At 37.8% G+C, this 11,883-nt stretch overlaps 2 protein-coding genes across 2 annotated transcripts; both read right to left on the bottom strand.

The window, feature by feature from the left end:
• Positions 1-353: 353 nt before the first annotated feature.
• On the bottom strand, positions 354-1,686 carry LOC103998703 (zinc finger protein CO3). The gene is made up of 2 exons (XM_009420257.3): positions 957-1,686; positions 354-764 (listed from the first exon to the last, which is right to left on the bottom strand). The coding sequence occupies exons 1-2, from the start codon at positions 1,503-1,505 to the stop codon at positions 438-440; spliced, it is 876 nt and encodes a 291-aa protein (XP_009418532.2). The 5' UTR covers positions 1,506-1,686; the 3' UTR covers positions 354-437.
• A 4,426-nt stretch (positions 1,687-6,112) lies between these two features.
• On the bottom strand, positions 6,113-10,512 carry LOC135593631 (uncharacterized). Its single transcript, XM_065083823.1, has 8 exons — positions 9,528-10,512; positions 8,722-8,802; positions 8,563-8,622; positions 7,084-7,127; positions 6,917-6,959; positions 6,741-6,812; positions 6,550-6,651; positions 6,113-6,446 (listed from the first exon to the last, which is right to left on the bottom strand). The coding sequence occupies exons 1-8, from the start codon at positions 9,921-9,923 to the stop codon at positions 6,327-6,329; spliced, it is 918 nt and encodes a 305-aa protein (XP_064939895.1). The 5' UTR covers positions 9,924-10,512; the 3' UTR covers positions 6,113-6,326.
• Positions 10,513-11,883: the final 1,371 nt, after the last annotated feature.

Genomic DNA, 11,883 nt, shown 5'->3' with positions numbered 1-11,883 from the left:
GATGAAACCAAGTAACAAATATGATTACTGAACATGGAATGCTTGGCAATTTGGATGGCTGTTCTTGGTGAAAGTTTCACTCAAAACACCAAATACTCAGAAACATTGGCACAAAGAATTAAACATCAACAAAAGAAAACAGCTCAGAATTGTCATGTTCTGATGCTCTTCTTTTCTGGCACTGATGGATAACATGCTGCACTGCCTACATGTCTGCAAGTTATACTACTTTCAACACAGTTCAAGTGGACAAGTGCATGATAGCTTCTCCCTGAGTTGTATCAGAGACCAATTTGATCCAAAACAATTCTTCTGTTCTTCCGGTTGGAAATCTTCACATCTATCACTGGTCATTAGATAATGAATCATCATATAAATTATCAAAGATTGCATCTTGTTCGAACCGGAAATTAACAACAGGAGTTCTTGCAGATGAATCAAAACGACGGGACTACACCAAAGCTTGAATCAGCCAAAACCGCAGCAGAGAACATATGATCCACTTCGAGCTCCGCATCCGATTTCTTCGCGAAGCGGCCTTTGATCCGAGGCCTGGTTTCAGCATATGCCTTTCTCGAGGCATACCTGACGGTCTTCTCAAACTTCCTCGCCTTCCTCTTCTCCCTGTACCTCATGACCCTGGCTTCTCTGTCCATGGGATTGAACCGTGGTGAGAAGAGATGTATGGTTCCTTTGGATGCTCGAATGTGAGATGTGTTGGATGTATCCGGCACAACACTTGCATCCACTGATGACAAGGAAACCTAGAAGATGTAGATTGGAGAAGAGAGAAGAAGAGAATGATCTCAGTGAAATCTACAATATTTTTCGCACTAAAAATAGCAATGAAATCTCATGAACATTTAGGATAATCTAAAACAGATGTGGTTTAGATATTGTCATATAATTGGGATAATAATGAAAGCAATAACGTTTTGGTCCAAGAAGCAACTTACAGAGTAATTGAGCCCATTGGAGGCACCATGCTCCATCTGCAAGCTCTGTTGATGCTGATGCAGCTCGTTTGGCACCAAACACTCGCTTTCCTCGCTCGTCTCATAGCTGTACTGCAACTGCTGCTGCTGCATGGGGCCATTGCAACACTCCGATCCTTGATTCTCGCCGGCGTTGTACCCAACGAGGTCCAAGAACTCGTCGACCTCGGCGAATGGCGGGAGCGCCGCGGCGCCCTGGCCGTTGCCCTTCACAGGATCGAGCATTAGCCAGGAGGCAGCCTCCTCCTCTTCGTCGCCCTCGCGCTCCGATTCGTCGAGGCCCACCGGGACGCCGATGTGGTAGGGGAGGGTGAGGCTGGGGCGGACGACGAGGCCGCCGCCGGCCAGGGCGAGGAGGACCGGGACACGTTGGTGGCGGCGGGCGAGCAGGTTGGCGGAGTGGATGCTGGCGTCGCAGGTGGCGCAGAGGGCGGCGGCGTCTGCGCGGCAGTACACCGTGCTCGGCGCCGACCGGCACGACTCGCAGGACGGACTCCCCTCCACCTTCATCTTGTCATTCGACAACTTCGAGCCGGTCTGTGCAGCACCAGAGACCTTCTCTGCTTCTTCTACTTGGTGTCCTTCCTCAGGGCGTACACCTGCCACAAGCTTGTCTCCGCTTCTCGTCGGTGGGCGATGATGGTAGAGGAGAATCCCGCGGATGGACACGTGGGAGGATGTTAGCGGGTGAGTGGGGCAGCTCCCTTATCTTGTGGCTGGCCGTGCTTCCCGGTGCTGTCACGTGTGAGTAGGACTCCGATATCAATCCGTTGCCTATTCTTGTTTGTGCTGTGGGGTCGACCACAGACATGCAATGAGGGTTGATTACATGTTATATTTGTATTTTGGATTATACTAATATCATAATTTTTTATTTAAAATTTTATATTAATTTTTTTTATAATTTTAAAAATAAAATAATTTTTTTATTTATCCTAATATCATCAGTTACATTGATGAAAACATAATACGTTGTTGTTAATTTTAGTTGTAGAAATATAATTTTAACGTTTTATGAGCTAAAAAAGAAAAGATATAAAAATTATAAGAATCCAATTTTGTAAGTACAGAGAGACTATAATGCTAATAGGATCTAAATATAAATTTAACGAGCCATATATTGAAGGAGTCAATGGGTTTAATATCATTGGATTCTTGATGGTGGAACTAAAAGCCAACATCCTTCATATTGTTTGAATCCATAATCAAGAGGAAGAATCACCATCAAAGTTTGCTTTGACTTATCCATGAATTGGTAGGACATGATGGAGTCAAATCCAAGTGTTCTAATCCCCATCAAAGGGCCTCCTGCGAACCCTTATCCAAATCAACCCTCAGTTGTCATGGTGGCCTTCCCTTTGTCCATCTTAGCACTGTTAATGGCAACAGTACTGAAGGGAGATGATCAAGAGTCACTTTTGATGCTGCTTAATGCAATCATAGCAACTTTGATTTAGTAGTTCTTCCCAAAATGTGGATTTTTCCAACTGATGTTTATGGTGTTTTAAGGTGACTTGAGGTTTGGGGAAATATTTTCTACTACCAACTGCATCAATTGAATTATTCTTTAGAATAATTCAAGCATGCAGACCATCTCTTCAGCATCAGCTTGATCATAGTTATTCTTTAGATTCTTGTCAGCAAGCATATCAATCTTCCATGAGAATCTCTTGTGCAGGTGTAGAAAACCTCTTTGTAGCTGCTAGAGCAATAATTCTACTATTATTTACTAGATTGACTATGAAGAAAAAAAATATATATTTATATAAAATAAGAGAAAGAATCATCATCAAAACCATAGAATATTATCTGACAAGCAAATCTGAAAATTCTTATCTCAAAAGAAGATCAAATACAATGTATTTGATTAGCCATTAATAATGATGTTATCCTCTTATTAATTATTATTATTATTATTTATATATTTAAGCACTTCAAATACTCCATGAACAACATATACTCCATTCCATTGCAAAGTTGAGACTGCACAATTTTTGCATCCCCATGGAAGCACTGCACACATTGCTTTCAATTATGATTATAATTAATCATCTAAAAATAAAACCATCACACATTGTCATGAACATTATGACTTCACTGTCCTCAAGTGATGGAGTGGATTCCTTTGTTGGCAGAGATGACCAATAATTAATGGATATTGTGTTATAATTAATAAAGTATTCATGCATCATTGCTCGGTCACTGTAGAGATCACCAATAAATGTGCTTATAAATACTTATGCTATTGTATTTCCTAAGAATTACGGGAACATAAACAATGTGAAACTGAGTCTTACAATAAAGAATTATTAGCATGAGATTATTCTAGTCGCAAGGTTCTCAATGAAATCAAGAAAGCTTACAAAGATAAACAAGCTTGTTAGATTGAAACGAGGATAGTGCCTATAAGACTCTTAATGAAATCGTAAATGCTTACGAGGATAAACAAGCTTCTTATATTAAAATTAATATATATTTTTTTAAAGTCTTCATTTGAGTTTTAAGTTGGTAAGATTAGACAATTCGCATTCCAAAGGAGGATGGAGTTCTGTCCTTGCAACCTCTAAAAGTTAGTACAATATCTACAGCATTCAGATATCTATTTATTGATGTAGTTAAGTGTTGTTGAGCTTCATTCTAGGAAGAAACTAAACATGGATTAAATCCATGACACTCATGGTTTATGTCTTAAGATTGGGGAAGAGAAAATTGCCACAAGTCAGTAGGGGTTATTCATCATTATGGCCCAATGAATTGAGAGATCCAAGGACTAGTGATGGGGCTGTTTATTGAAGGATAGTGGAAAGTGTAAAGACACAACTCCATGCTCTTTTGGATGGAACTGTTTGAAAGACAAATCCTCCAATTGCTCCTTCCAAGTTGAGACTCTCAAATCTTCTAGCTAGGCATGAAGATTTCCATAATCTCCTTTCACAAATCTTAATTGTCGGACTCTAAGTAACACTTCCAATGTTTTTATGCATTTCGACGAAACATAGCATGCAAACTCAAGATTTTAAATGGTTTTGTTGTTATAACGAGCAAGTTGGCTTAAATGGCTTAGCTTAAACTTGAAAATTGAGACGAATTATTTATTAGGTAAAGGATCAAACAAATAATTATCATTTACGAAAGAAAATTTTGAGTCAAAATATAAAAAAAATAAAGTATAAAAAAATAAATACCTCTTCGAATACGTAAACTATCTATCGACGTATCAAAAATATACAATGATAGTATATAGAAGAATCATGTATGGTGTAAAAGGCGTTGACGACTATGTAACGTTATCTTGACAAAATGTTGTAAAAAAGATCTTTATTTATCCTCATCTATCATAAAGAATAACAAAACTCATATAAAAATTAAAAGAAAGAAATAATAATAATAATAATAATTTTATTTTAAAGAGCTCACTTGTCTCTTGTAAACTTTCTTGACTTCACTGAAATCCTTGAGGACCGACCATCTCCTAACAATTCTAACAATTCTTTGGGGTAGGGCTCATAGGTAGCTTTCATGTCTTCCATATCGTTCATTCTCTCACGCAAACTAAAAAACCAATCAATCTACCTCATGATAATAAGTGGTGCATGAATCATTATTAAAGCAAATATTATTCTCTGTTGAAAGTGAAATATCTAGTTATATTATTTTATCCTAATATCATTGGTTTTACTAATAAATACATGAAAATAAAGAGCAAAGAGATAATTTTAACGTTTTAGTTGGTGATGTCTGAGGATGTCGATGGTGACGGACGATAGCGTCACTGGAGGCTATGATGACTTTTGTGGATGAGGAAGTAATGGTGAAATATAAGGGCCACTTTGCATCTGCGTCGACACCAACACAATTGCCGATGGTCATTTCATCGCTTTACATTTACATTGGCAATCATTTCATTGCTCGACAACTGCGTCGACGCTAACGCAAATGTAGAACGACAAAGGTACAGGATGACTGTTGTGGATGAAATAAAAGCAATGATGAGAGATGAGGGTCATTCTGCATATGCGTCAACGCCGATGCAATTGTCAAGCGACCTTTTTGTCACTCTACGTTTGCATCAGCATCAACATAGTTACCGAGTAATGAAAGGGCCACTCGATATCTACAACGATAGTCCTTTCGTTGCTCAACAACTATGTTAATGTCGATGCAGATGCAGAGCGAGCCGCTCAGCAACTACGTCGACGTTAACGCGGATGCAGAGCGACTCTCAACTCTCATTGCTACTCTTCTCATTCACAACAGCTACCCGAGTGACTTTTTTGTCGCTTTGTATCTACTTTAGTGTTAATTTCGTGGCTCTACATTGGCGTCAACATCGACGCAGATGTAAAGTGGCCCTCATCTCTCGTCGTCATTCTTCTCATCCACAATAATCACTCGTAACCCTCAACAATTTCGTCATCCGTCATCGCCGATCAGAGTGTTAAAATTATCTTTTTACCTTTTGTTTTTATGTTTTCATTAATAAAACTGACGAAATTAGGATAAATAAAATTAGATATTTTATTTTCATAATTATATGGATTTCATAACCCGGGGTAATCTATAATTAAACCCCCTACTCTCTCTTGTCAAACAATCGATATTATATGATTGGAAGTAGCTCCTTTTTTTGGTTATTCTAAATCCTGCCAACGCAAACTGAGGCCCAATTATGGCCAACCAACTCTTAAATTGTCAACTATTAGGTCAACCCATCCCAAGTCAACCCAAGTTTTTCTCTTTTTTTTCATGCTAAATAAGGATTAGGTCATATTAATGATCCCTAGGGTATGATAGTGAGAATAGTTTAGTGGGTTTACCAGATTCTGTATAGTTTGGCGATGACAATCATAATAACAACAACGACAATTGCTCCTTATGATCTCGTTATAAGTACATGTTACTGCCTTATGATCTCGTCAATTAATTCATTTAGTGGGGCTGAAAAGGAGACAGCAATGTGCCACATGAATGATCATCTGGCTACGGTCTCAGTTCTTTATGTACTCAATACTGTGAGACAGATCTAACAGAAGCTGCTCCTTGGTCACTTGATCGATCGGGTTAGAGTTTGATGCTGGCTAAGAAACAGCCGTCCTGATGCATGTAGATTCCAAGAGTTGACAGAACAGTGAGGGCAGCATTTAGCACACCCTCCTTTACATGGTGCTTTAGAATTTAACCCAAAACAGTGACTACCAGTGTGACATTTAAGATTTTGTCTTCTACCTGTACTAATCAAGTATGGCAATGAGAATGTGTTACATTGAAGAATGAATTATACAAGGATATTGTGGACACATATAATGTAGCCACTAGAGTTGTCTGCAGCTGTTAGATTGCATTCTCCAACCATGCTGGAAGTGTCAAAGAAGCCTTTAGTCCCAGCTTGGCAAGAAATATTGCATATAGAATGTGCAGCAAGAGAACAAAGAATCCACAGTTCAGGAGGAGCTGTTACAAGACAAGTGAGAGGATGAACATTAATGATGATTCCGTGCATGAACATCTCGAAAACTAGTTGTCGCTGTGGATACCAAGAGTTTTGGAACCTCACCAAGCTACCAAAGATTAAATATATGGCATTCATCGATGGGATTGTATTCACTCCCATAGCCGTGAGTATATATGTTAGAGAAGCATGAATGTTGATTGTGATCTGCAGAAGCACAGAAGTTAGCCTTTCTTTTTCGCTTTGAAAGTATCAAAGTTTTTAAACTAGAGCCAGAGTCTCGTGTTTAGTAGTACCAGGGCAAGTATGTTTTCTCTAATTAAGAATGACGATAACAAGACATATCCAACAGCCCCCAGTGCACGAACCTGCCAATTGGCATCCAGTTTTAGACACGCTATCTGTTAAAAGTCATTGGATTTTCTACAGGAACATTGACCTAATAGAATAAAGTAGGTTTAGCAGGCCGTACAAGTGTGCAAAGAGCAATCGAAGTAACCCAATTAAAACGAAGTCTGCAAGAATATCAAAATAATATGATGCAGTTACACATGAAATAGAATGATGTTTTTGAGAGATTAAGTGTATCAGAGGATATATCTACAGAATACTAAATAATATATTTGCATGGTGTCATACCTCCACAGAGTGCCGATAGCCAGACCAACTACTCCATGCATAAGCTGCAGGCAGAAAAGGATGTGCATAAATACTAAAACCAACAATTTCTGGATAGAATAAAGAAAAAATTGAATAAACACAAGAATGGATCCTCATGCTGCATATGCAAAAGCCAATAGGTGTTTGTTTAGATGTGTTAACACTGTCATGAAATATTCCAATTTGATGATGCAAAAATTAATAGGTGTTCGTGTGCAAGTTAGTACTTTAAATTGGAGCTGCATCTCTGACATAACTATTTAGTCCTTTTAACAATTTGACTAGACATTCTCATATTGAAACTCAATAAACAGGTTCTTCAAACAACAAAACAAAAAAAGAAACTTATCAGCAATCCCTGGCAGGGAAGCCTTCGATTTCAATTGCCGCTTGTTCATATTCAATATAGTCTCATATGAAAAAGCATATATATGACTCAAACTTAATATTCTTTTTTGCAATAAACAAAGTTAAGCCTCCATCGTCATTTCCAGTGTGCAGACCATTATCAAACTTGGTTAGTTGCAGCTACATTATAGTTACTGATCCAGAATATAAATTGCATAAGAGGGTCCACAGAAGAACCTGTATTATTAGTTCATTTTTATTCCACAATGAACACTAGCCTTAGGTCAACATAGTTAGCAACTTCCATCTTTTCCATATTCTACCATAGTAGACAGTCTAATTTACAGCTTTCACATCTATGGTCAACTGATCCTAAATCTAGAAATAGAAGACCAACACCAAGTCATGATTCATTCACTATTATGAGGAAGGAGCTCAATAGTGAAAAAGACAACTGAGAAGAACAACCCATAAGCAAATCTATGCAAAAGGTTCCAGAATTCTGTCCAATCAACTGATTATATTTGTGCTCAGATTCAACCAAAACAAGTTTAAAAAGAAAATATAGAAGAACGAAAGATTGTTAATGATATTCAAGTGCACAACAAATCTTGAACTGCCAAACTTATCAGAAGCAGACCGAGTTAAATCAAGGATGTAGGTTTCTTTCTGAGAGAGAGAGAAGAGAGACACATAGCACATCTTCTTGATTTACATAAGAAGAGCTAAAGAGAATGCAAAGATCCAAAAAATAAACCTTAAGAAGATATATTTGTTGGTTATTTCACACAGAAACAGCTACAGAAAGTAGCTTTATGGGTTAACTGAAACTATGTTGTAACACCTTGTTAGATCACCCTTTCTGAGAACTTCTTTGGATTCCATGATTATAATATAGCTTTAACTGAGCAGTACTTAAATAGCTTTCATTCCACAATAAATGAGGGAATGCAATAGACTCAACAAGCCACTAATATACATAAAGATATAAGTCTTTAGTTAATAACGTTATAGAGAGGACAAGATGGATTAAAGTTCACAAGTTTTAGAACTAAAGGAAAGGGAAAATGCAGGAAATTATTATAATATAAGAATCTAAAAAATAGTTACCATGTACGTAGATGCTTTAACTGGACCTGATAGAGTAAGCAATAGCATAGTTGTAGCCACCTGTTAAAAGAATAAAAGAAGGCTCTTAAATAAGAACTCAATACAAAAGCTACAATCATAACAAGTACTACATTACAGGTAAAGAGCCTAGAGACGTACCATGGTCTTTCTGCCGGCTGCCACTCCCCATCTCATTGAAGAGATCACTATAGGCAAGGAAAAGAAACAACTGAAGTAATTCTGCAGGAAACAATGTCTGTAGAGTTAAATGTTTCCCTTGAACAGCTCAACTTCTAAAACTTTGTTTACACGTGAATTCGAGTGTGTTCATGTACATAAACAATCTTCTAATATCATGGTCAAAAGGTTAGAGGGCACCAATAGCAATAGAGTAAAGATGAAATTATGATATGACATGCAAAAGCTAAAAGAAAAGGCCTCCAGATTGTAATGCTTAAGCATATCAAATGTAGCAATGGTGGACTTTGAAGTTACAAGTAGCAGGAAATGAAGATGGCAAGCACCAAAATCAGCTTAATCTGGACCAAACAGAAATATTGTAACAGTAGAATACCAACCGACCAGCCAACCCCAAAACAAAAAACCAAGATGCAAAGGCAGAAAATGTACAGAAGCAGGCATTAAAATGCTATAAAGATCTTTCAAATGGCAGGTGCATCCATCGGAGTATGTCACAATTCACTATTTCTCATTTTATTACTCAAAAATTTTGTGCATAAACTCGTAATACATGGTAGGACTCTTTTCACATATTTCAATGTAAAGTGGAAGACAAATATTGTCACTTCTGATCTTTTTGTCTCATAATATGACTTGTTTACATATAACTAACAAAGATAGCAACTTTCCCACCTAAATCAAAAGACACCGGAAAAGCTAAATTCAAGGAAAAGAATTACCATTGACAAACCAACGACGGTTCTATAACATCAAATCAAGCTGACCTCGATAGCAAGAGAGTTGCTCAAGAAGTAGGCGAGGCCAGCGACGGACGCGAACATGGCGCACTCCACCAGCCGCAGGGTCTTCTTGAACACTTGGCTCTCATCCCCCAGATCCTCGGAACCCAACAAAATCCCGCCCCCATCTCCCAGTTCTCGATGGTCGCACTCCTCAGCGTCGCCGACCGAAATCCTAGGGCGGAAACGGAGAACAGGAATCGCGAATTGGGAGAGGGAAAATGATTCATGGACCGACCAGATATTCTTGAAAGGTTTGAGAGGGGAAAGAGGGACGCGATTACGGCAGAACTGGGGCGAGGGAGAGGAGGGTCGGTAGGGTTTGTAGGCCAGGGGAAGGGGATGGGGAATGCGGTGGCGACCCTGGCTTAAAAAAGCCATTTTTAAGCAAACAGAGAGTGAGGGAAGGGCCACTCGTTTCGCACCCAAACCACTTCTACTTCAACAAGTGGGCTTCTGACTTAATTTCCTTTTTCTTTTCTTTTTTTTCTTTTTTTAATAACCAAAAGTTAGTTTCAAAGACGGATCATAATTAATAATAATAATAATAATAATTTTGATAATATATCGTAAGATCCTAAATTCAAATCTTATTTTTATCACTTATCTTTAAAAAATAAAAATCATAATTAAAATTTGTTATGAGGCCTTTATTTTTTTTGCTTTGGATATTGCAAAAGACAGGCTATCAAGATTGTGATTCTTTTTTTTTTCTCTCTATTCTTTTCCTTTCCAAAGAATTCTTTCCTCCTATACGGTGAAAATATACCATCTTGAGTTTTGTAAGACTTCTTTCGGGATTGTTCATAGGTTGGAATTCAGCAAGTTAAACCAACACCAAGATCATGAAGAGATCATCTGAACTCTGAGAACAAGTAGAAACTCTTTATTGATCGACCATAGGTTGTCAGTTTCGATCTCATGCCGCTATTGTTCATCAAACGGACTTGAACTTTTGACACATGAATTCCTGCAAATAAAAAGTAAGAGATATATCAGTGTTGCTCCAGACCTCATACCATACTGTTATATGTGGAATGTTCTTATGTTGCAGCTTCAAGATTGGATCATACTGTTATACAGTGTGATTGATCAATGATACTTGTTAGAAAGTCCATAATCCCGATAATACAGAATCCAACAGGAATCATTAAGCTGCATCAACCATCAACATTGGTCTTAGATGTGGTGTATCTGTGTAACTCAAACATCAACATAAATGCTGACAGGGAAATGGTAGCTGCAGAAGAATCCTTCCAAACAGAAAGAAAAAGGAAGAGAAAGAGAAAAGCAGCTATCAGCAGCCAAGGCAAGGAACCTGTTAACCCTAGAAAGCCATGCCAGGAACTATAATTGGGAACCGGATTCCTTGTACCTAACAAGTTGGGAACTCTTTTGCAAGGTGCTCTTTTTACACTGTATTGAACACAACAAACATAAAGCTTCATTAGAGAGATCTGCAGTATAAACTGTCATATAGCTTTGCATCTTCGATTCATACTGAAATTATGATAATTCCATAACAGAGAAAAGGGTAAACAATAACCTGACCATTATATAAACAGAGAATGAATCTTCTAAGAATATCAGATGCCCCTCCAATATACTTACTTGATGTTGACTAATTGTTTACTTTTCTGAGTGTTCCAGAATTGAAATTTTGTTCAGCAAAACATGGTTGCTACAGTACTGGCATGAAATTAGAATGAGTATGAGTTCAAACAGAAAAATGCCACTTGCAGAAAGCCAATGATTCATCCATAGAAGTTAGCCTGATATAGGTGGGTGACATACACAGCATTACAAAATCATCTCCTAGCATAATTATCTTTGCAAATTTGTCGATTGAGCTAATAGAAAGTCTTAGCTTAAGTTATCTCGAGCAGCAGTAGATTTTTTGACTGCTGCATCTTAACCACTAGGCATGGTGCCAAAGGAAGAATCCCTTGGTAACTTATTGGGTGAGGAAGAGAAAGTTGCAGATTGTGGAACTTAATTTTCTCGTTGATCTCAATGATTGAAAGAAATACAACTGCACCCTTCAAATTCAAATTCTACATGGCCCCAAGTATAAAAAGAACCAAAAAATGAGATCTTCTTTCAGCATTTTAACTCCAAAATCTAGTGGTTTGTAGAAAACCCAAACAGCAAATCAAACAAAAGATTCAGCTGCTCTTTGTTCAAATATGACAGCTCGAGCTAAATCCTAAATTTGCACCAAAAGGTTCAGTTTGAAGCAAGAAAAGTTTTTTTCATATGGAATATCTCACAAACTTATTCCAACACTAACAACAGAGTATAGTTTCTATAGAGTTCGAGTGAACTCCTTCATAACAAACAC

This window comes from Musa acuminata, chromosome BXJ1-9, assembly GCF_036884655.1.
Source record: "Musa acuminata AAA Group cultivar baxijiao chromosome BXJ1-9, Cavendish_Baxijiao_AAA, whole genome shotgun sequence".
NCBI classification, from domain to species: Eukaryota; Viridiplantae; Streptophyta; class Magnoliopsida; order Zingiberales; family Musaceae; genus Musa; species Musa acuminata.
Note: the sequence above shows the minus strand (reverse complement) of the source record. Positions and strands in the feature narration are given on the sequence as shown.

What these genes read in the sequence shown, in the direction of transcription:
- LOC103998703 (XM_009420257.3), bottom strand. Translation starts at nt 1,505, where the DNA reads ATGAAGGTGGAGGGGAGTCCGTCCTGCGAGTCGTGCCGGTCGGCGCCG. An exon ending in CCAATGGGCTCAATTACTCT is followed by an intron (nt 765 to 956) that starts GTAAGTTGCTTC and finishes TACATCTTCTAG; the next exon opens with GTTTCCTTGTCATCAGTGGA.
- LOC135593631 (XM_065083823.1), bottom strand. Translation starts at nt 9,923, where the DNA reads ATGGCTTTTTTAAGCCAGGGTCGCCACCGCATTCCCCATCCCCTTCCC. An exon ending in CAGCCGGCAGAAAGACCATG is followed by an intron (nt 8,623 to 8,721) that starts GTACGTCTCTAG and finishes TTCTTTTAACAG; the next exon opens with GTGGCTACAACTATGCTATT. An exon ending in GCTATCGGCACTCTGTGGAG is followed by an intron (nt 6,960 to 7,083) that starts GTATGACACCAT and finishes ATATTCTTGCAG; the next exon opens with ACTTCGTTTTAATTGGGTTA.